At 29.1% G+C, this 24,184-nt stretch overlaps 11 protein-coding genes across 11 annotated transcripts; 5 read left to right on the forward strand and 6 right to left on the reverse strand.

Annotated features, from left to right (window-relative positions):
- Positions 1 to 1,263: 1,263 nt before the first annotated feature.
- Positions 1,264 to 2,310, forward strand: GO595_010378 (Spc97 / Spc98 family protein; the record flags this gene model as incomplete). The annotated part of the gene is made up of 1 exon (XM_067913050.1): positions 1,264 to 2,310. The coding sequence occupies one exon, from the start codon at positions 1,264 to 1,266 to the stop codon at positions 2,308 to 2,310; it is 1,047 nt and encodes a 348-aa protein (XP_067769116.1).
- A 482-nt stretch (positions 2,311 to 2,792) lies between these two features.
- Positions 2,793 to 3,404, forward strand: GO595_010379 (small GTP-binding protein; the record flags this gene model as incomplete). The annotated part of the gene is made up of 1 exon (XM_067913051.1): positions 2,793 to 3,404. The coding sequence occupies one exon, from the start codon at positions 2,793 to 2,795 to the stop codon at positions 3,402 to 3,404; it is 612 nt and encodes a 203-aa protein (XP_067769117.1).
- Positions 3,405 to 5,275: 1,871 nt separating this feature from the next.
- Positions 5,276 to 6,355, reverse strand: GO595_010380 (mitogen-activated protein kinase 1; the record flags this gene model as incomplete). The annotated part of the gene is made up of 1 exon (XM_067913052.1): positions 5,276 to 6,355. One exon carries the CDS (start codon positions 6,353 to 6,355, stop codon positions 5,276 to 5,278), a length of 1,080 nt encoding a protein of 359 aa, XP_067769118.1.
- A 510-nt stretch (positions 6,356 to 6,865) lies between these two features.
- On the forward strand, positions 6,866 to 8,008 carry GO595_010381 (oxidoreductase, FAD/FMN-binding family protein; the record flags this gene model as incomplete). The annotated part of the gene is made up of 1 exon (XM_067913053.1): positions 6,866 to 8,008. The coding sequence occupies one exon, from the start codon at positions 6,866 to 6,868 to the stop codon at positions 8,006 to 8,008; it is 1,143 nt and encodes a 380-aa protein (XP_067769119.1).
- A 1,498-nt stretch (positions 8,009 to 9,506) lies between these two features.
- On the reverse strand, positions 9,507 to 10,028 carry GO595_010382 (F5/8 type C domain containing protein; the record flags this gene model as incomplete). Its single annotated transcript, XM_067913054.1, has 1 exon — positions 9,507 to 10,028. The coding sequence occupies one exon, from the start codon at positions 10,026 to 10,028 to the stop codon at positions 9,507 to 9,509; it is 522 nt and encodes a 173-aa protein (XP_067769120.1).
- Positions 10,029 to 12,337: 2,309 nt separating this feature from the next.
- GO595_010383 (uncharacterized protein) lies at positions 12,338 to 12,751 on the reverse strand (the record flags this gene model as incomplete). The annotated part of the gene is made up of 1 exon (XM_067913055.1): positions 12,338 to 12,751. The coding sequence occupies one exon, from the start codon at positions 12,749 to 12,751 to the stop codon at positions 12,338 to 12,340; it is 414 nt and encodes a 137-aa protein (XP_067769121.1).
- Positions 12,752 to 14,169: 1,418 nt separating this feature from the next.
- On the reverse strand, positions 14,170 to 15,108 carry GO595_010384 (2-dehydropantoate 2-reductase; the record flags this gene model as incomplete). Its single annotated transcript, XM_067913056.1, has 1 exon — positions 14,170 to 15,108. The coding sequence occupies one exon, from the start codon at positions 15,106 to 15,108 to the stop codon at positions 14,170 to 14,172; it is 939 nt and encodes a 312-aa protein (XP_067769122.1).
- Positions 15,109 to 17,688: 2,580 nt separating this feature from the next.
- Positions 17,689 to 18,342, forward strand: GO595_010385 (uncharacterized protein; the record flags this gene model as incomplete). Its single annotated transcript, XM_067913059.1, has 1 exon — positions 17,689 to 18,342. One exon carries the CDS (start codon positions 17,689 to 17,691, stop codon positions 18,340 to 18,342), a length of 654 nt encoding a protein of 217 aa, XP_067769123.1.
- Positions 18,343 to 19,570: 1,228 nt separating this feature from the next.
- On the forward strand, positions 19,571 to 20,371 carry GO595_010386 (26S proteasome non-ATPase regulatory subunit 8; the record flags this gene model as incomplete). Its single annotated transcript, XM_067913060.1, has 1 exon — positions 19,571 to 20,371. One exon carries the CDS (start codon positions 19,571 to 19,573, stop codon positions 20,369 to 20,371), a length of 801 nt encoding a protein of 266 aa, XP_067769124.1.
- Positions 20,372 to 22,644: 2,273 nt separating this feature from the next.
- GO595_010387 (ATF-like basic leucine zipper transcription factor B-ATF-related protein) lies at positions 22,645 to 22,962 on the reverse strand (the record flags this gene model as incomplete). The annotated part of the gene is made up of 1 exon (XM_067913061.1): positions 22,645 to 22,962. The coding sequence occupies one exon, from the start codon at positions 22,960 to 22,962 to the stop codon at positions 22,645 to 22,647; it is 318 nt and encodes a 105-aa protein (XP_067769125.1).
- A 344-nt stretch (positions 22,963 to 23,306) lies between these two features.
- GO595_010388 (ras-related protein Rab-5B) lies at positions 23,307 to 23,873 on the reverse strand (the record flags this gene model as incomplete). The annotated part of the gene is made up of 1 exon (XM_067913062.1): positions 23,307 to 23,873. One exon carries the CDS (start codon positions 23,871 to 23,873, stop codon positions 23,307 to 23,309), a length of 567 nt encoding a protein of 188 aa, XP_067769126.1.
- Between the last annotated feature and the right edge of the window lie 311 nt (positions 23,874 to 24,184).

Raw genomic sequence — 24,184 nt, forward strand, 5'->3', positions numbered from 1 at the left:
AGCTTTTCTTGGTTGATTTCATTTAAACATATTTGTTCTGACCTTTCTATGGAAATATATCGTTTAGTTGTATTAATAATTCAGCTGTAATTGAACTTTAAAGATTAATGTTAGAGGATAATAAACTATAATGTTTTTATGTAATTAATATTTCAACTTTTGGAAAAAAACAAAAAACTGATATGAGACATGTGATATGAAATCAGAAAATTCTAAACGTAATCAATGAACTCTGCAATTTCCCAAAATGTTTATCATCTTATTTCACAAATATTACAAACATCAGACGAAAAGTTAATTAATTCCTCTTTTCAGTATGCAAAAGATTTTATAACAGCTCCTATTATGTTTTCAAATCCTCAATCAATTAAATACTGGGAAAAAAAGTGGAGTTCTTCACTTAATCCTTCATCAAAAGAAAGGCTCTCATTTGTTTGTAAAAAACTCACAAATCAGAAACTACAATTTTTTAAATTATTAAATGAGCTAAAAGGCACTCAAAAAACAGCAATTTTAACTCAAAGACATCAAGAAAAGCCACATAAACAATCATCTAAAATAATAACAGAAGAAGAAATTGTCTATGACTTGCTTTCAATGCTTCAATGCGGTTCTGGAAACAAAATTTCAATAAAAAACGGACAAATAACCGTTAACGGATCAATTTCACCAACGCACCGATTCATTTCTTCACAAATTTTACGGTTAGTTTACTGTGTCAATTTAATCAACAAGTCCACTTCCAAACTTAAAGGAATTTTTGGACAAGCACTTCGTGCTGAAATAAATAAGGAACTTCAGAATTTTGTTACTGCAATAGCCGTATCACAGACAACTTCAACTACTCTTCTTTCATTGAATTCTTTCATCAATGGAGAAAAATCCGAAAGAATTTCAGCAACAGCATTCATATGTCACAACCTACAACAGAGTGAAGATTATCTTATAAATTTATTTGAAACAACTCAAAGTCATGGAAACCCATATGTAAAATCTATAGGACAAAATCTTATCAAATCAGGAACAGAAATAATCACAAGTTTTATCAAGGATTGGGTTGTTTATGGCTTCCTCAATGATCCTTATCATGAATTTTTTATTACCAGAAACAAGGAATCCATTGAAAGTTATAATTGGTGGAACAGTAAATTTTTAATTGTACCTGAGAAAGTTCCTTCTAACATTGTTGATTCCAAACTTATTCCCAAAATTGTATCAAGTGGTAAAGCATGGAACTTCATACGCAAATACAAATCAATTTCGATGAATGTTGAAACAGAAGGTGTCTTTGATAGTTCACATTTTGATCTATTTCTAGTTGACAAATTTGTGAAACTTGCCATGCGAAATGCAATGTCCATCATGATGGATTATGTTTGGGTTCCAGGTCATCTTCGAACATTAAATGATTTCATTCTCTTCTTTCGAGGTGATTTTGCTACATCAATTCTAAGCCTTCTGTCGAACGATAGACAGTCAGAAGCACTTAACGTTCTCCTCCTATCGTTGCAATCGGTCACTAACGGCTCCCTTTACACCAACAAACTGACAGGAGAACATCTCCTTGATCGGATTGATCTCCAAATGAAGACTGGTCTAGACAAGTCAAATGTTCAACTTTCATATAAAGTTGATTCCCCATTAAACTTTCTTCTTAATCCTGAATCCATTTCCAATTATCGACGGATATCACAAATTTTATGGAAGTTGAAATGTTGTGAATACCATTTAAGTGATAATTGGAAGAAATCACGACAACAATTTTCATTTGATTTCGATAGTCGATTATCACGTCTTCAAAATACACTTCGACATTTGATCCTCACTACCATTCACACATTGAATGAATTCGTCTCCACAGATGTTATCTTAGTTAGTGGCCGAAAACTTGAAGATTCGATGAAAAATGTATCTGACATTGATGAATTATTAGAACTTCATCAAAAGCACATAAGAAATCTTATGAAAAGCACATTACTTACTGACGAGTTTATCGAGATCCAAAACGCGTTCGGATTAATACTCGATACAGCAAATAAGTTCAACGACTTAGAAGACGAAATCGAAAGTATATACGATAACTACATCGACGAGATACAAAACACTGACAAGTTTGAGGAAGAAAGCGAAGTAATCATCCAAAGAATGAAAAACGATTTGTCAGATGCTTACTTCCAGATAGAAGGGCTGAAGGAAGAGTTCCAAAATAGAGTAAACGAATTGTACGAACTGGCGGCTCAGGGATCAAACTCGTTGGAGTTACAAAGACTCGAATTAAGGCTTTTGTTTTGTTGCGAAAATAAACTGTAAAAATTGTAATGTTTCTGTTAGTGAAGTGCAATTTCACTTAGACACGAAATTTATTGTAATCCATTTCGAATTGCGAACGTTTTTCGATGTTTTTCATAAAATGGACACCAAAAAACACAGCCAAGCTATAAAAGAAAAAGCCAAATTCATATGAATACAATTTTTTGTATGGAACATGTTCCATTTCATATAGATAAATGATTAGTCAGACAAAACATTACAACCAAGATAAAAAAAAAGTTTTAAAACACAGAAAAATCTCCAGCATGAAAATAAAAATGAAAAAAATTATAAGAGAATTGAAATAATTTGAATTCGATTTAATCGTGCTTTCCATTTTTTGAAAGCAATTCTTAAGAACTATAGATTTATAAACCTAACAAAAATGAAAATCAGGCGTTAAAATAGAACGGTTTTTATTTATGAACCACTACAAAAACCGCCGCAAAAGTTCACCGCAAAAAATGACACTTTTTTAATTTATGGTTGGCAAAAAGTTTGATCAGTCCGTGAAGACAATAATTGTTGGTGATTCCGGAGTTGGGAAAACATGCATTCTAACTCGTTTTGTTAATGATATTTTCGAAACTGAAACTTCATCAACACTTGGTGTTGAATTTATGTCCAAAGTTGTGGAAACTAAAACGCACAAAATAGAAATTCAACTTTGGGATACTGCTGGTCAAGAACTTTTTAGAGCAGTTACGAAAGCTTATTATCGTGGTTCAATTGGAGCATTTATTGTTTTTGATATTACAAAAAGAGACACATTTATCAACATAGAGAGATGGTACAATGACGTAAAGTGTACTGCTCGTAGCGATGTCATATGTTTTTTAGTTGGCAATAAGTCTGATATGGAATCTCAGAGAGAAGTCAAAAAAGAAGAAGCACTCGACTTAGCAGAAAAACTTGGTATTAAATATTTTGAAACATCTGCTAAAACAGGGCAAAATATTGAAGAAATGATGCATTCATGCATTGAATCAATTGAAAAACTAATTGATTCTGGTGCATATGATGGATCATTCGGAAACGATCAAATTGATCCAGCTGAAGAAGATAAACCCACAAGTACGGGTTGCTGCAAGTGATAATTTCTTGTGCAATTTTTAATCCCAAATAAAAAGTTGAAATCTGTTGAAATTTTAACGGTCGACTAAAACAATTTAACGGCCCCCAGTGATGAACGTTTAAATTTTAATTTACTTCCTGTGAAGTAATTTGGAATGAATTGTGTATACAAGAGATCTGCTATACCAAAATTACATATAAACCCCACAGAGTTTCTTACTTCGAGACGTTCAAAAAATGAATTCAAAATGAACGAAGAAGATATCCAAATTTTTAGACAATTATTAACAAATATATCAAATGAATTCGAATCAGGTGATTCTGATGCTATTTTTCAAAATCTTTCTAAACTCAGTGAAGTTCTTGCCCAAAATCCAGCAGAGGTTATACCAAATATTGAAAATTCTTCAATTCCATCAATTCTTCTCAAATTGATTACCTCAACAATTGCAGAAAGTCTTGCAGTATCATTACAGTGTTTTTCAAATTTATTACAACTGAATTCTTCAAAAATTCGTCTTTTTTTTGTTAATAACAATATATACCAAATCCTTAACAATACAATTCAGTTAAGTGATCGTACAAGTCCTAATATTCTTTCTTGCATCAAATCATTAATAAATTTATTTGATTTTGCAAATCATTGTCAAGCTAATGAATCCAGTTCTTTTGTTCAAAATTTCATTTCTTCTGTCGATTTCCCTTTGTTATCAGAAGTAAGTCAAGAAAATCGTTCTTTTGCTGTTGACTTCATTGAATTGCTCAACCGCATTTTAACGTTCTGTGTAGACAAACCAAATTCAAACGTCCCCCCCAATATAATTGAGAGCTTTATGAATTTTTGCCACAACACTTTTGAGGCCGTTTATCATCCCGAGGATTTAAAAATTGTTTCTCTTTACCTGAAATTTATAACTCTTTTGATCCATATTAATTATTTCTGTTTAACTCAAATTGACCAAGACATTATGTTTATTCTTGAAAGATGGTACCCATCCGAAAATATGATAATTTCACAGAATGTTTTATCTCTTTTTATATTCATTGCTCAGCTTGGAGAAGAGAAAGATGACAATGGTCAAAAAATAATGAGAGAAATTCTTAAAGAAATTCATGTATCTGAAATCAAAGAATCAATTTTAGAATTTCCTTATTGTGTGAAACACGGATTTATGTTACTAATGCATTTATTGATAAACATTGAAAACATTTGGTGTGATCCAGAATTTCAACTTGCATTTGGATATGCATTTGTGTTTTACCCAAGTTCACCATTTACTGACAAAACTACTATCTTGTCTTTTATTATTTGTGCGATTGAGATTGTAGATATTGAGTTTCTTAACCAATTTGCTGATCAGATCTGTGAAATTTGTTCGACTTTAATCGAGGACCATTCGCAAATTTTTGATAAGTTCATTGGGGCATTGAATAGATATGTCACTAAACTTGTCTGCGAGAAAGGCGAATGTTTTGAGAACTTTAAGGAATGTTTCATTAAACATGAAATCCCAGCACAATTCGAGAACTGCATGCAGGAGTATGACGAAATATCAAATTGTATGTCAGCTATATTGGCAAATGTAATGGAATAAATAATGAATATGATTTACTCTTTTGTGAATATCATATTTTTTACAACCCACAAATAATTATTTTGATTTTTTTTACCTGCTTTATTAGCCTTATGCACCATTACTAGGCTAGTACTAAGCTATTTCCATTTAGGAAGATCAAGAAAAAATGAATAAAATACATTTAAACCAATGTGATTTATTCAATGATTCGTAAAAATTATTTTTTTTTTTGTGGACTTAATAATAAAATCCAATTTATAAAAAACGATATAATAATTGCATGGAATTATTATTTTATAAATTACTTTCATACATTACGCATAAACCCATTGCACAGGCTTTGGTAGAATCTTTGGTGGCCTAAGGTCCACGATCTCTTTCATTGTTATATGAGAGCACATTGTTTCTTGGGCTTTATCCTGATGTGACTCAATTAACTTTATCTCAGGAACTTGTTCGCCGCTGGCTGCCATCAAAATAAATGGGTGCCGCAACGCCGAAAGTGCTTTGACCCGCTTTGATGGGATGAAAGCGATGAGCTTCGATATTAAGTCAATTGCGGCGTCGCACTCTTGTTGCTTAGCTCCAGGGATTTCGTTTGGGTTTATACAGGAATTCAGAAATGATAATGTGATATTTGGTGACGCAAATCTAGAGATTTGTGGTACTTTACTTGATTGTACCTTTAAATCTGCTTCTGTAGGAAATCCAAGGCGCTTGCGGATTGAGAGAAGAACCGAATTCGTATCAGTTCCTGTAACTAAAGTTTTATGTGTGATCATTTCGAATAATGTGGCACCAGCACTCCATAAATCATTGCTTTGAGAACATGGCAAACAATTCATAATGGCCTCCGGCGGCATGTAAATGGTTGTGCCGGCACTGATAAGTTGATTTGCTTCATTTTCTCTTTTGGATATTCCGAAATCTATAATTTGAATTCTATTGTTGGGAGTTACTAATATATTCCCTGGCTTAATATCAAGATGCATAACATTGCTAGCATGAATATCGCTTAAGCCTTTTAAGATCTGTGAAAATAAATATGAAATATGAGGCATCGATAAATACCCCGGGTACGTACTTCGTATTATACCTTGCAAATCAAATTCAGAATATGGATAAACAAAGTACAGTTGCCTAGGTGACTTTGTAAAAAATACATCATTTAAATGGGCATAGTATTTCGATTTTATACTACCTATTATTGAAATCTCGTTTAAGTACTCTTGTGTTTTGTCGTTTGGTTGTGAATGTCTATAATAATTTTTAATTGCAACAACAGATTTTGTTGGAAGATAAATTGCTTTGTAGACATTGCAATACCCTCCAACCCCAATTTTAGACAAGATCATGTAATCAGTTAAATCATCTATTTCCCTGATCTTTCTCATCTAGGTGAAATCGTTTACTAATTTACTTTTAATATTTGTGTGGGTGAAGTAAAATTTGAATATATTCAATTTCTCCTCTGAAAAAGTTCGAAGAGGACAAATGACCACAAGTGATTCACTCGTAAAATTTTTTGATGTCTAAGTTTACTTTCATATAAAATAATATCAAACAAAATAATAGGAAAGAGCATAGTGAATTAATGATAAAAATAATTCAAATATTTATATAATTGTGTTAAATATTTATGTTTTCAACTTTCCTTAATTTTTGAATATCATATTATCCGATTTAATTCAAAAATATTTTTTCAACTGTAAATTTGGAGACTTTCGTTGAGGGGAAATTTTTAAAGTTTTTTATCCGAAATATACAAGCTTCCCAACGTCTTCCCAAAGCAAACCAATCATGTGGAATGTGAAACACTTCTTATTTATCATTATTTTTACAATTTTTCCACAATGAAATTTGAAGACGATAAATTTGACAAATTTTTTTATTCAATTTCCCAAATGTTGAAGTCAATCCTCTTCTCTCCTCTAAAAATCCGTGGAATAGAAATTCCAAATCGTTTCATGAGATCTGCAACATATGAAGCACTTAGTGATGACTTTGGTCTTCCAAAGCCAATATTGAAAAAAGAAATGGAAAAACTTGCAGATGGAGAAGTCGGCTTAATTGTTCCTGGATATGTATATCCCATAAAACATGGAAAGGCCAACAAATTCCAATGTGGTATGACAAATTTACAAGAAGCTCAATCATGGAAATCAACAATTAATTACGTACATAAGAAAGGATCAAAAATCATATTTCAGGTTTGTCATGCTGGAATCAAGGCAAAACCAGATGACATTGGTATTGCAACACCAATTGGCGCTTCTGGTATATTACCAGAAACAAGAGATATGACAAATTCAGAAATTGAAGAAACAATTGAATCTTTCATACAAGCAGCCCTTCGTTTACAATCTGTTGGAGCTGATGGTATCCAAATTCATGCTGCTCATGGATATTTATTATCTGCATTTTTATCTCCATACATGAATCGAAGAACCGATAAATGGGGCGGCTCAGCTGAAAATCGTCTTCGAATAGTATCCGAAATTGCCACTTCCATTCGAAAAGCTGTTTCATCAGATTTTGTCATATCAATAAAAATTAATGGAAATGATCACATTGATGGAGGTGTCACGCCTGACCTTGCTGCCGCTTACATCCGTGACCTTCCAATGATTGATCAATTTGAAATTTCTTGCGGCGTAAATCTTGGAACATGTTATTCCACAAGGGCTATTCTCTCCAAAGAGGATATCGCTCGCTTCTTCCCTAAAGACAAAGTTGAGCTTGTTAGTCAAAGGAAAATAGCGAAATATGAAAATGCTCATAATCTTGCTGCGGCCAAAAGAATACATGAACTTGTTCCCGAGGCAAACCTTGCGCTTGTTGGTGGCCTTAGAGAGGTCAGCGACATGGAAAAAATCGTAAATGACGGAATCGCATCAATGGTATCACTTTCGCGACCGTTTTTGCGCGAGCCATATCTTGTGCGAGATATAAGAAAAGGAAACGTGAAGAAGCCGTCGTGCAAGAATTGCGCGCTTTGTCTCGCCGGACTGGCCGTTGGAAGAGCAAAGTGCTGGAACTGGAGTTGAGCGGATAAACCAAATTAGTAATAAGTTGTTTTGTTTAAAAGCATAAATTCAATTATTATAGCAAAACTTCAATTGTTTTTTGTTTTGAGAGAAGAAATGATGAAAAAATAGAACAGAAATTTGAGCGATCAATAACTTCCATAAACCAAAATATTCATATCAAATCGTTTTAGGAGTAATCCTATTTTAAGCAATTTAAACATGTTAGAATTGCTTCTTTGTTGTTTTCTTTTGAAAAAATAAAATTAAATGAGTTTATTATATGTGTAAATGAGATTTTATATCAAATACAAAAACATGGTAAAATTAATTTAGACATATTTATTTTATTAAAATCGTAAAATGTTCTGTTGATTTTTTTTTTTTTTTTTAAATAGTATAATCCCTTATTAGAAAAATGTATACATGGAAACAAAAATTCATTTAAATGTAAAATAAAATAATAAAATTCAGGATTCATTATTTTTTGTAAAGTTATTTCAATTGCAATATAAAGATTAAAAGTTTGCTTGTATAGAAATCAAAGCATGAAAAATTATACATACTAGAAATATTATAAATTAAATACAAATTCATTATGTTCATTACATTCCCAACAATTTTTAATAATAAACTATTAAATTAATTATAACAATAAATACATATGATATAGCATTTAGTATATTATTATCTTAATTCACGAGATTGTTTCAGAATTAAAAGATTTGGCAGCGTACATAATGCAGAAAAGTATAATGAACCTTGATGCAATCTTTCGGGGGAGGTGGTGGAGGATGAAGAACATTATACTTAAGGGATAACCGAATGAGCATTTTAAAAGCTTCATTAACATTTATGTTCTCAAGAGACAAAGACTCAAAAAAAAGGGATTCCCCATTTTGCAGCAGTTTCTTTTCCTTCTTGTTGACTAACAGCACTTCGATCTTTAAGATCACATTTACAGCCGCATTTACAATATGTATATCACAAGCGTCTCGATAGCCTTTCATGTCATTTATTTTTTCATAGAATTGTTTTACATTTTCAAAGGATGATCATCAATTGCATATAAAAGAAGAAACCCATTTCCTATTCTGATCCAATTTGATAGCATGCAAAATTTTATATCATCTTGTTTCATTGTGTTAATGATAACTAAATGAATTGTTTAATTAATAATCAATGGTGATATGATGAGATTCAAATTCATATGAATCAGAATCTGTACAAGAATGATTTTCTAAATATCGTGTTATCATTGCAGTTAAGCCAACACCAGTTGCACCAAATACAGTAATAGTAAGAAGAGTTTGGGTTTTTGAATTAACGTTAATTGTACTCAAAAAATACATTCAAAATTGCAGTGGAACATTCAGAAAATGGAAAAAATGAATATAACGATATCATGGTTTTCAATTTATAACCGCTAAGGATTGTACAACCCTTCTAGCGAGAACCACATTTGAAGCATCATTTCTAAAACTTAAAGGAAAAATTTAAGAATACGAAAGAACTGATTTTATTGGAGAACACCAAAAAATTCAATTCGGCGAATAGCCATGCAATATGTTCCAAATTGATTTTTATCTGTTTGAGTGAACTTGAAGTATCTATAAAATTGATCAGTTTTAGTTGCTCGTGTTATAACTGCATTTGATGAGTTTAATGTATTATCATCTTTAACATCATCTAAAATAACCCATTCTATATCATCTTCAGAAGCTTCTAGCCTCCAAGATTTCATGTGTGTCGATCCTTGTTGCCCACTGAATGTCATAATTGCATAATTTTCAAGTTTGATCCTTTTTTCTTTAAAGTCAAATTGGATCCACGAGTTTTGTTCATTTGCAGAGACCCATTCGTGTTCATTCTTTGGGTCTAAAATTGCGTCTATTTCGATGATTGTTCTTGGGCCTTTACTTGATGTTGTAATTTCAATTATACCTTTTTGATGGGGATTGCCTTCACAATCACGAGAAATTCGTGCTAAAATTCCATCAAATGGATTTCGCCTTAGTGAGATGCTACCCGAGTTCCCCATTGGCGAGAAAAATAGGTAAATGGCTCATTAACCGTTGGGGGTGGTTTTTCTCTACGATATTTGTATTGAAAATGAGCGTAAACCGTGAAATAACCAGAAAAAATTTCAGCAAAGGAACCGGTTTTTCTTGGGTGGAGATAACTTTTTCTATAAAATATAGGGTTTATTAAAAGTGTTATCTAAATAAATCAATATGGATGAAAAAAATTATTTCTATTTTATCTAAAGATCACAAAAGAAATTTATGAGAACCATTATTTAAAAAGCCAAAAGATGTGTGAAAAAAAGAAGAATTTAATTAAAAGAGGATTCTGGGAAGCAGTGCAAAACTTAATTGAAAATAATTTAACTAACTTTTATGTGTTCAGTCATTGACATGCAATTCACTGTAAATTTGTGGTTGGCGGATGCAATATGCTGTTTAGTGCAATCATTAAAAACATTCAAGAACTTTTAAAAGATAATTGGAAACTTCATAATAAATTAATATACCCATTTTTACCTTTTAAACGTACAAACGATAGGGTTTGAATCAAACATTCTTTGTTATTATTTGTGAATAAAATGATCGGCAGGAAATTGAATGCATTCAAAATTGAATGCATTTAATATTTCCCCACAAATCCAAAAAATCAGATCAAAATAAACTGAAATAATTGAATTCGTTTTTTGTTGTATTTTAGCTGAGTTAATATCTATGTTTCTTTTGCATAAAATTTGGAAAAAATCAAACAGATATTTTGTAAATAATATTTAGATGTCATGTGTCACTGAAATAATGAAAAATCAAAAAAAAAAATAAAAATTTGAGCATCGATCAGATCGGCAACACAGAAACATGCATATTGAACAATATTTAAAAGTTAGAATATACTAATGCCTACTGTGTTGAATATCATGTTAAATTCAGATCCATGTTTTTAACGTATTTTTCATTTAATTTAAATAAAGAATAACTCAACACACAAACAATAATATTTTTTATGAAAATTATTTTTGGAAACTACATCATGAGCACAATCAATTGATATTGTGAAAATATGAAATTCTTCAAAAAAGTGTAAAAGTGATTGATCATTTCGACTTTTTTCTGACAAAAAACAAATTGAAATCAAAATCGTTTTATTCCAATGTTATAGGTATTGTACGAGTTTTAATATTTTTGCATTTATTTACTCACTCGGTTTCTGGGAATATAAAATTATAATTTTTATGAAAACCGAAAAGTGACAAATTGCATGGAAACTTATTTGACTATGTTTGTTTAAATCTTTTTTTTTAATCAGACGATGATGTCATATTGTCATTGATAATTTATGCTGGTTAATGTTTTCTTTGATTTATTATTCATGATAATTGAGAGATGAAGCGTAAACAATAATTGTCATTTATTCTTTTGCAGAAAATAGTGTAAAAAAATATACCATTTTTTCAAAGGTTTAATTAATCAATTCAATGATTTCTTTTGAAAAAGTTGAATTTTTTCAATCAAACTTATGACTTCACATTTGTGATTTTTTTGAATTTTTTATTGTTTAATTAATTCCCAAGATTCCTCGATATATTCTTGAGAAATACTGAGCCATGATTCAACAAGAATTTCAATTGATTCTTGATATGTTATGTATTCTCGTTTGGTTCTTAAAAGCCAAATGCTCAAATTTTTTTTTAGCTCTTGATTTAAGTTCCCCAAATACCTTAACATCAAGAGGTTGATATTTTGATGTTCCCCCGGTCGGAACAAATAATAGCTCAATTTGAAGCTCTTGAGCTATCAACTCAACATTTTCTGCTTGATGAGCAGGAAAAATGGCCCGAACTAAGACACATGGTGTACCATTGGCTTTATTATGAATCCATTCTAAATAGGAAATCAGAATATCATCATTAGCCCATCCACGTTCAGTATGGGTAAAAATCAAATTTTCGTTTGATTTCCCATATTTCTTCTCGGACCTATTCGTTTTGCCTTTGGCAATAATCCAAAGCGGCAACTTTGACCCATTTGCATTAATTGTCGCGATGGCCGTCAAAGTTAATTTCTCGTTTTGGATTGATTGGATCTTAACCGTTGTCACTCCAATCTTGTGTAATACTTTTGCTGGGGTGTTCGAAATTTTCCAACATGTTTCATCCATGTTGAAAATTTTCTCCTTCGAATATTTATGAAATATTAATTTAAGCTTATCTTGGAAGATTTGAACATATTCATTATTGATATTTGTTCGCCTTTCTGCATGTGGTTTCCGATATGATAGTTTATTGCGCTTCATGAAATCGCTTATAAATGTAGTAGACGCGCAAAATCGTTAATATTTTGGATTACCACTTAATGAAAACTCATTGACAGCTTTCATCTTAAACGATAATGTCGTAGGTCCAAAACCAGAGTCGACTTGTTGTATAATTTCTTCTGCCATACTCGCTTCGGTTTCTTTCGAAAATACCCTACGATTTGGATGCCTCTCGCAATTTGGAAACCAGTCTTTATTTTCATTCCTTTTCTGGTGCCAATAACTGAGTGTTGATTTAGGAATGCCAGTGGCTTCTTGAATTCGAGTTAATGAACCACGTGGCAATTCCGATTCAGTTAAAATATCCAAAACGGGTTGAATATCTTTTGACGCGTAGGTATCGTGGCGATTGGATTTGATTTTCTTAAGTTTATTCAGTTTTTCTTCCATTTTCTGAATAAAGCTTTTTGGTTCTTCGTCGAATATCATTAAAGTTAGTGATTTTGGCGCCAAATATGTAAGAATCAACAAAAAAATGAGAGAAAATAAAATTCATTATGATATTTTTAATAATTAATGCAAATTTAAGGTCATAATTATTTAAATCTTTCGCAACAATTGGATGTAAATATGAAAAAATTACTACAAAAAATTCAAAAATTAGATAAATCATTTTTATTAATAAATATAGCTCAACAAATGAAAATTTTAGATTCTCATATGTAAAAAGCCGAAAATAGAATTTTTTTAATGAAAATTTTTTTTTAAATTTAATAATTTCATGATAATCGCTGCTTTGACGAAAAATTGTGAATCTCCTGTAGCTAATTACTGTCGCACTTTGAGTTCCTGAAAACAAAATTTTTTGAAATTATTGGAAATTATCAAACATGAACGTTCTCGATCTCAAACTGAGATTTGGGATTCGAGCCCCAACTAACTGTTTTCAAGTTTCGAAAACAAGAAGAACGTCATGACAAAAATAAAATGTTTCAAATTTCTATGTTGTAAATTTTACAACAAAGACTCTCAATTTTCGTATCGTTCGTACGAATAAAAGGTAAAAATGGGTATTTAATAATGCTTTTATCAAAAATTATGAAGAACTATCAAAGAATGATTTTGCACTTTATAAGCAATTAATTGAAGAAGGACATAATCCAAATAAAATTGGAAAAATAATTCGAAATGATTTCGATTTTAATCAAACAATTGAACCATCACTTTATGTAAGATGTTCATTTATTAATCAAGAAAATGTTAAATTAATCGGTTATGCAGCATTTTTTGGATCAGTTAAATGTTTTAAATATTTACTTATGATTAATGCAAATGTAGAAAACACAGGTAAATATGCAGTTGCAGGTGGAAATATTGAAATCATTCATTTATGTGAACAAAATCATTCATCATTTGACGATGCATATGAAACAGCAATTGAATTTCATCGAAATGATATTTTTAAATATATTTACGAAAATAAAATTAATACAATTAAAAAATTAGAAGAATTAGGAGAAAAATGCGTTTCATATTTTAATTATGAAATTTTGTCATTTTTGATAGAAGCAGGTATGAAAATTAATGATAGCATTGTTAATGAATCAGCAAAAAATCGAAATATGTTTCTCACAAAATATTTTTTTCATGAATATCAAATTCCAAAAACTACTTTAATATTTTCAATAAAATCAGGAAATATTGAACTTGTTAAATATATATTCAGACAAAAAGGAATTGTTGTTGATGCTCTAAAAATAATCTTGGAAATTATTCAAACTATTTTAACATCTTCAACCAATCTCACAAAAATTGCTTATTATTTCATAGAGAAAGGAATAATTTAATGTAAAAAGTGATGAATTTAACACATTTAATTTAAAAACATATAATTTTTTTAAAAAAATTTATTTTGCACCTAAAATATCTTCTTTGCAGTGGATGAGCATAGTCAAGAAATCGCAGTATGGCGTTGGTATTCCATATTTCTTTCCTTTCCTTGATACTGCTCCGTTTATATAATCGATTTCGGTGATTCTGTTATTCTTTATTAAATCTTGATGCATAGAAGGGAAGTGCATTCCGATTGTGTCCGGATTGAAACATGTTTTCACGTGGTCGATCACTTCACATGTGTCGAGATTAACTCCTTCGTGAGCGGCAACTGCGGCAAACTCGCGAACAATGGACTCTACAATATCAGAGGCATAGCGCGTTTTGCCAAAAGTTGCCATATTAACATCTAAGATCGTACATAAGCCATTCATGGTACCATTGACACATGCTTTCCGATAGATGGAATAGCGGATGTTGGACGAGTATTTGGCGTTGAGACCGGCTTTGGAGAGAATTGATGATATTTCAATTGCATCTGATTCTTTTCCTTCGGATAGATTTTGGAGTTCAACTGATCCATTACCAAATAATTTTACTTTCCCAGGGCCTTCGAGTTCAGCAGTCCACATGGTATTACCAATAAAAATATTAGATAAAGGAACATATTTCTCAATGACATCTTCGTGACCAATACCATTCAAGAGACAAATGACTTTGGTTTGGTCTGTTATGAGGGGCTTGATGTCTTGGAGCATTTTGTCAAGTTGCATTGCTTTGGTAAATAAAATAATCATATCTGTCTTTTCTGTAGTATCAATTTCGGATTGAAGAATGATAGGAATTTTGGCAACTTTGTTTTCGCCATTGAAATTTGCAACAAGACCATGTTCTTTGATGGCTGTAACATGATCTTTCCAACCATCAATTAAAGTAACCTTATATCCTGCTTCATGAAGCATTAAACCAAAACGACTTCCCATAGCTCCTGCTCCTGCAATGGTGATTTTCATGAATTGGAAATTAAATTATGAACGATAGAATACCGATCAGCTTTCGCAAAATTCAATATTAAGGATTGAGTAGTTTATTCATTCAAAATAAAAAATCAAGAGCAAACAGTTACAACAAAAAAGAAATCACAAAACGAATGGAAAACATTTATAATGTCCAAAAATATAATCTCTGGTTTGAATATAGATAATTTTGCTCAATTATCAAATTTTATAATCACCAATTTTTGTAAAGAATATCCAATATCTTATAATATAATTACAAGCCGAATGATATATAAATCCCTTTTGATCAAAAGTTACAATTTTGATATATTTAAGATTATTACATGAAATTGAAAAAAATAATAATAGCACTTCAAAAATAATAGAAATATCGAATCAACTTCTTCTTGAAGAAAACACACAAGAATCAGATTATTTTCTTAATTATATGATTGAATATAATTTGCTTGAACCAAAAATCATTAAATATTGAATTATTAATTCATAAATTAATACAATTAAGAAATTAGAAGAATTAGGAGAAAAATGCATTTCATATTTTAATTATGAAATTTTTACATATTTAGAAAAGGAAGGAATGAAAATTAATGATAATATCATAAATGAAGCAGCAAAAATCGGAAATATTTTTCTTGTAATATATTTCCTTAAAAATTATCAAATTCCAGAAAATATCTTAGTTTTTGCTTCATTTTCAGGAAATATTGGACTTGTTACATACATTTTAAAACAAAACGGACTTGATATTAATGTTAAAGATAAAATTTATTTTAATTATTTTATATTGCAAAATAATATTTGGAAATTGTTTAAATTATTTTACACAGCACTTATATGGTCATCTTATAATGGTAAATTAGAAATCGTCAAAGTACTTCTTGAACAAGAAGGAATTGATATTAATGCCAAAAATATTTATTTGTTCGATTTAAAATTTATTTTAATAATTTTATATTTCAAAATAATATTTGGAAATAATTTAATTTATTTAAGACAACAACTACGTTAGCATCTGAAAAAAATTATACATAAATAGTCAAATTACCTTATCAAAAAGAATGAATTGATATCTTAAATAGTATTTGGGGTTTTTTGATATTGTTTGGTACAGTTATTATTTGTTCATCTGCGAATAGTTAAATTACTTTTATATAAGAAAAAATGGCCTTCAAGTATTTGAATATGTAATTTTGGAACACTTTCATATGAAACATCATCATCATCATCATCATATTATTATTATTATTATTATTATTATTATTATTATTATTATTATTATTATTATTATTATTATTATTATTATTATTATTATTATTATTATTATTATTATTATTATTATTATTATTATTATTATTATTATTATTATTATTATTATTATTATTATGTATTATTATTATTATTATTATTATTATTATTATTATTATTATTATTATTATTATTATTATTATTATTATTATTATTATTATTATTATTATTATTATTATTATTATTATTATTATTATTATTATTATTATTATTATTATTATTATTATTATTATTATTATTATTATTATTATTATTATTATTATTATTATTATTATTATTATTATTATTATTATTATTATTATTATTATTATTATTATTATTATTATTATTATTATTATTATTATTATTATTATTATTATTATTATTATTATTATTATTATTATTATTATTATTATTATTATTATTATTATTATTATTATTATTATTATTATTATTTATTTTATTTTATTTTGGGTATTCGGCTATTTGCTCATAATTACGACTCAAAATCATATAATATTAATTTTTAATTCTTTCATATGATATCATATGAAACAAGTTCTAAAAAAACACATACAAAATCATTCTATTAATACTTTTGATGTGACCTAAATCAGGAATTTCAGAATTAAACTTATGGTGTTTGAAATTACAATCATCGTGAATACGCGACTTTTTCATAAGGTGGTTAAATTAAACGGTTATAAAAGACTTTCTTGTGAATCCGGATTCTACTTCATTGGTATTCAAAAAATGACAACTTTTTTACAACTCAATTTTTTGTTTCCGGTTTTGAATTCAATTCAAATTGTTGTCCACGCACCAATTGAATAGTATTTTTACAAGCGGTTACCTTCTTGCTAGTTTTATCGTTGTAAGTTTTGCTCATTTCCAGATATATACAATCAATCAATCAGATTTATTAACACACATATATAGTACAAATCAAAGCCATTTTGTTTTATTAAATGCAATCAGAAAATTAATGAAGAATTCATAAAAAACTTTTGGTATTTTCACCAACTATATCTATCGGGATTTTGAAAAAATATTTTATATTTTCAATTTATTTTGTCATCCAAAGATTTTTATTTAATCATAATTCATATTTAAATAGAATATTTATTGTTAATAACAGCTTTAAAATTTATTAAATAAATATCCTTTTGTTACTGAGATATAGATGAAAACTTTTAACCTCCGATGTACCAAAAAATTGAATGCATTCAAATACTCATCATCGGAGCGAATTGTGAAAAACCGTTACCTCAGCTTGCTTCAGCTCTCCAAATGCCGAACTACATACTCGATTTTGTTATCGAGTACGCAAAATTTATAGCACCTCCAAATATACCAATTCAATATGTATGGCTTAAATTTAAAGCTGATGGAGTAAATCAGACAGTATGCACATCACAAATTCGTCCATCAGAGTACATGGAATGGCATAAAAATGTAAGACTTATTATTAGTCTTGATAAACTTGAAGGTTATCACCTTGCTGCATGTTTTTACCTTTTGCCATATAATCAAATAGAAGCACAAATTTTTGCTGTTGCACAAGTTAGACTCAGCGAGCTTCCAATTGGGAATCCACGAAGATTGTCTTTCCCACTTATGAGCTCTCTTGATATGTCAGCAGTTGCAATACAAGTTACAATAATTGCAACAATATCAGAAATCCGACTTGATCCTCAGCCTCAAATTTTGCAGCCACAAATTCCACAAAATATTCTTCCTCCATTTCAACAACAATTTTTTTTCAACCAATATGCAAATGCTAACAATTTTGGAATGCCACAACAACAGATACCGGCTCCGCTTCCGCCGTTGATCCAGAATCCAACAGAAAATCAAACAAAGCCTGCATCTCAGTCTCATAAAAACCAAGCGCACACCAAAAGACCAACTACAAGACGCTTTGGCAATTTCCCCAAAAAGTAATATGCGTTTTTGTTATGTTTGTTTGTAAGTAAAATATATTTATAATTTTTTTTAAATTTTTTACCTAAAAACAAAACACTATTCTTCAAAAAAAAAAATAAGTGGTATCAATGTCATGCGTCTGAAGCTTGATCTGTTTCATTAAAAAGAATTGGTCGTTGAGTAATCTTGCCATAATTATGTGGATTATATGGAATTGGTTGTGATGAATCATCAAAAATCATTGGGGCTAGGCTGTTTTTGTATTCTTTCTTTTTTTCGGGGGAGAGGTTTGGACAATCTTCATAATGAATTGCAACAACAGAAATTTTCACACCTTTAAAAAGTTGCTGATTAAGCTTATTAACAATTTCTCCTTTTTCACCATTCGTTTTTAAGATGGTATAATATGCATTGTTTACAATACTAATTGATTGAACTTCAGCTTCAAATTTTTTTAAAAAATAAGATATTTCTGCATGGCGCACATCATCAGGAACTCCTGATATTTTAAGACATAAATAATCTTCAGGGTTTTTTGCTTCCATATTATGTTTGTACGTTAATATATTTAATAATGACCGTTTATTCCACATTAAAAAACAAAATTTTCCAAATGTTTCTTCAAACCCTTTTTTCTTTCTATTCATTAGAAAAATTTATAAGGCAAATTTACTTTGTTTATTAATATAAATATTCAAGCAAGTTTTGGTCCATATTTCAGATTTTGAAGCTTATTTATTTCTTTAGGAAACGTGTTGTAGTATCTAATTGATATTATCCAAAATAGAATTAAAATACCATAGATTGTATGAATTCCAATCATAACACCTTTTTGCAAATTCGAATCTTTAATTGCAAATACGATTGTAAAAGCTTCAAAAATCAGTGGCACAACCCACTTGTATTTATACGTTGTTAGTTCAAGAATGATTAAAGATAAGAAAGATATGGATGTTGATATAAAGAAATAGTAACTTCCAGTTGCAAACGCTGCTACAAGAGCTCCCAATGAAAAAGCTATTGATGAGAAAATGAATAGTCTCTTTTGTGATTTTGTTAACTTTATGAAATCATTTTGTAAATCATCAATAATTTTTTGTTGTTCATCTTGGTTAAGTACTTTGGGCTCATCTTTGTTTCCTATGTTGCGATGTTTAACTGTTTCATTAAATTCGTCCATAAAACAAGCTTTGGAAAGGATATGTAAATCTATCAAAATTCAATCGGATTTGAGGCGCCCTGTTTTATGGGTGGGAGGGAAACCGTTTATAGGCTGCTTGAGCAAAAGTGCCATAGTAAGATGTCTGAGGAACTTTATGCAAAATTTGAAAAGCTAAAAAACATTTTTGAAGGAGAGTTCAATCAAGAAGAAGCAGGAGCTTTAATAGACGAACTAAAAATTGGTCTCTTACAATCGAACGATGATAAAGTTAAAATCATTCATCGTTCTGTTCTTGAATATGATGCACTTCTTAGTATTCAGTTGTGTCATGTTGATGATTTTGAACGTGCAATGTCGCAATTAAATTGTTATTATTTTTTATCAAATTTTCCTTTTTCCGAAAAGATGCCACTTTTAATCTCAATCCACTTGGTTCATTACTTAGCTCAACAGAAGTTAATTGATTTCAACATTGAGTTACAGATTGCCCAATCAATCATTCATGAAAATGAATACATTGATTACGCAAAATCTCTTCATCAATCGATTATAGATAACTCATTTTCACGATTGTTTGCCTTAGAAAGTAATCCACCATCACAATTGTTCAATCATTTCACAGTTGAACTTCTTAGCCGAGTTAGAAATAATCACGCAGACTCAATAGAAAGAGCTTATCCCAGCCTTAAATTAACGGAACTTATGAAAATGCTTGAATTTCCATCACTTGATGAATGCGTAAAATTTGTCATGAAAAGAAATTGGAAAATTTCTGATGAAACAACGATTACATTCCAACCACAAAACGAAGGTAAAACAAAGTCTGCTTCTGAAATGCTGGCGCGTTCTGTTGATTTGTCTGTTCAAATTTCTTCTCTTGCATAAATACAATTTGCATAGAAAACGATTAATAAACATTCAATTTGTTTTTCAAACTAGAAATTGAGGTTGCACCCCAGTAAATTGAATAGAAAACGATCAAATCCATGATTCATAAACGGTCGCTACCGAAAAAATATTGTTTAGTTAATAAATCAATACACATTTATAATTTTAATCTGTAAACCAAAAAATATTCATAGCTATTAATGCTCTTTGTTAAATACTAAATTATTTTAATTTTAATTTTTTTATGATAGATAATCAATTTCACTTTAAATTAAAAAGTTGAAAAATCTCTCTATTACATTTTTTAGAATTATATGATATATTTAAATTTTTTATTAATTTTGATTTATGTTCAGTTAATATTGAGTTCTATTCATTTTAAAATCAAAAAATCATGAAAATTGATTTTGAAATATAATAAACAACTTAATAATTCCAATTGATGTTACCATATTATTTTAGTAATTTATTATTTGATTTGGAGATAAAAATGTTTATAACAAGAAAACACGATCAAAAAGCATAGAAAAGACCTAAAAAGTTGGAACATGAAAAACCTGTTTTCAAATATATTTTTCTTATTATTATTTATATTTAAATATAATTCTCTTGCATTAAATAAATAACATTAGTATATACTTATATTAAATTTAAAAAATAATATGATAATATTATGATGTTATCTTGTAATTTACAATTGAAATTTTTTTCAAAATTTCTCCAATATCTCTCTATTACTTTATTTTAAATATTTTTTACAATATTTTGATGTTATTTATTTTATTTTATCTCTTATATCCATTCCTCTCTATTCATTTTAGATTTCATTTTTTTATAATTAAATTGTTTTTAATCGTTTTGTATTCAATATTTTTGATATGTGATCAATTACATAACCACTCTGTTCCGTATGATCTTTAGTATGATCTTTCCTTCTTTGTTCAACTTTGTTAAACTACAGTTCCGGATGATCATCATTTTTGGGTTGACGAAAATGATGGTTTAAAATCTACTTGTGAATTGTAATGGCTAAAATTTATGTCATGTTTGAAATGATATTTTTATAATTGATTTAGGATGGGATGAAAATTTGACACTAATTTTTTTAAAAAAATCTTCATAATGTGTTGATTTTTCAATTTTTTTAATATCAATAAAATAAGATGATATTATTAATATCATTTTCTTTCCTTATCAATGTTTTTTTTATTAAAAATTATACTGCGTAGTAAATAAATTTTAAAGGAACAAGAATGCGCTTCGCACTGTTTGCTTTGCTCTTCAAACAATAAGAAATTTATAAAATAAACTCATTGAGATATAGATATAAAATTATAAAAAAGATAAGAGTATAAGAGAAAAATATTGGGAGTTAGAAAATTAGTTAGTGAGTTAATTTTAAAACTTATTTTATATATATAATAGATTTTGTTGATATTTGGCTAAAACATTTGATTTTGGATGAAAACCGTTAATTTGGCCAACAGAAATCTTGGAGTGCCCCAATTAACGGTTTAAAATTTCGTCTGCACATGATAAAAAGAAATAGCTTAGATACTTCCAAAGGAATATTTGGCATATCTAACGTCAAGTCCTCAAGGAAACATTCAAAGTCTGAAATACCACCTGTAGTTTCTGCTTTTAGTCGTAATGAAGATAATTATGAAAAAAGAAAAAGATTAGAAAAAGCATTACAGGAATCACTTAAAAAAAACAAAGAACTGCTGGTTAATGTAAAAAAACTACAATCATCTGAAAAAGAACTTTTCAATAGAAAATCTGATTCAAAAGAACTTCATATATTAATTGAAGCACAAGAATCAGATTTAAAAAAGAAACCCGAAGAAGATTCTTTAGGTGGTCAATAATTTGCTATGTTTTTAAACAGTTCAATTTAAATTTTTTTTATTTTACGAATTCGATCTTATATGCTTGCTTGTTTGTAGTTGCAAAGGTAAAGCCAGCAAAAATTTAAAATTGAAACAAAGATATTTGTATCATATTTTAAAATTATTTCCACCCTTATTCGAATATGATTCTTACACAAAATGCTTTCAATAATTTACTTTTCGTTTGTTTTTGGAAAAAGTTTTAAAACCTTTGATTCATGAATAAAAAAGATCAAAAATGTTTTTTTCCAAATTCAATCGTTGTTTGTACATGCATAAGCATTGGTTGAAAAATAGTATATTATAGAATATTTAATGATGAGATTAAAGAACAATTAATTTCAAACATCATAAAGAAAAATAAAACACATATTTTATCTGTTAGTGTGGATCTGCTTGTTTTGTAGATGATCCCATAATCTCTGTCATAAAATATTGGAAAAAACCTAATTCTTCTTCCAAAATCTTGTTTTCTGTTTGAATAGATAAACTTTCCTTGCTGAGTGCAAATGCTTTCCTTCTGAGTTCGTCATTTGTTGCTTCAAGCTCAGATAATAAATTATCTTTCTTATCTCTCCATTTTTTTGCAGCAATCCGATTTCTTGCTTTTATATCTTCACGCCTATCTTGTTGGTTTTCTGAAATCTGTTTCTCGTTTGCTGGATTTTCCTGGGGTTGCTCGATTTTTACTTTTTCCATCCCTTTCATAAGTTGCAAGATGTAAATGGAACTTTTTGAATAATGATTGAATTGAATCCGATCGTTGTTGTTGTTTTTGTTTATCGAACAGTCGTTTACTGAAAAATTGAAGAAAAAATTGATGGGCATTCTTAATTTTGAATGTGTTTTAGTCACGTTTTGAGCCGACTAGCTAAATAAAAAAGTGTCATTTCACCTACAAAAAAAAATTTTTCCTGAAATATATCAAAAACTATGAGTTTAGCCATGCTGATCTATAAATTTAATGTTTTTAATGTGTTCCACAAAATTTGTTAACAATTCTTTATTGATACAATACACATATACAAACCGATGGTTTATACTCAACAACATTTTTGTTTGTTCCTTTCAACAGAAAGATTGAGTTGGCTAGTTTGGCTTTTGATATCAATTAATTGGACGCCTATTTCTTCAAAAATATTATTGATATTATATCCAGTTTTAGCACTGACCTCAAGATAAGGAATTCTAACAGATTCACCGTAATCTGAGGCATCTGTTTGTGAGACAACTCTAATTGACTTCAAATCACATTTGTTTCCAACAAGAACATATATAACATTGGGTTGCTGCGCTTGTCTAAGCTCATTTACCCATTGTTTTGCTTTTGCAAAACTGTTTGCATCTGTTACATCAAATACAATTATTGTTGCAATTGCATCTCTATAATACATTGGCGTCAATGAATGAAACCGTTCTTGTCCAGCCGTGTCCCATATTTCGAGAGAAAGCTCAGTTTCTTCGATTTTGATAACCTTTTTAAAAAATCCAGCTTGAACTGTTGACCGTGAGCTTGGATTAAATTGCCCATTTACAAAGCGTTGTATAATAGAAGATTTTCCGGTATGAGCTGAACCCACAAGAACAATTTTGAATTCGTTTTCTGTCATTAATTCCTAACAACTTCCACCGTTAATAATAACTGTTATTCAATCATCAATAAAAGCTTCATTTGGAACAAAGCAAAGGCGTTTTCTGGTAAAAATATCTTCAAATTTCCCAATACTGCAAATAAATAATTTTAACATAAAATAGTTATGACTTTTAAAATTGATTTTTACTTAAATTTGAATCTCAAAAATTCATGTGGTACAACTACTTAAGCTCTTTAAAGATATATCTTTTGAAACTTTATGTCTATAATATTTGGAACCTTACTAAAATGTTACACGTAATCTTCGATATGAGAAATAAACGGTCG

Source organism: Histomonas meleagridis (genome assembly GCF_020186115.1).
Source record: "Histomonas meleagridis strain 2922-C6/04-10x chromosome Unknown scaffold_61, whole genome shotgun sequence".
NCBI classification, from domain to species: domain Eukaryota; phylum Parabasalia; order Tritrichomonadida; family Dientamoebidae; genus Histomonas; species Histomonas meleagridis.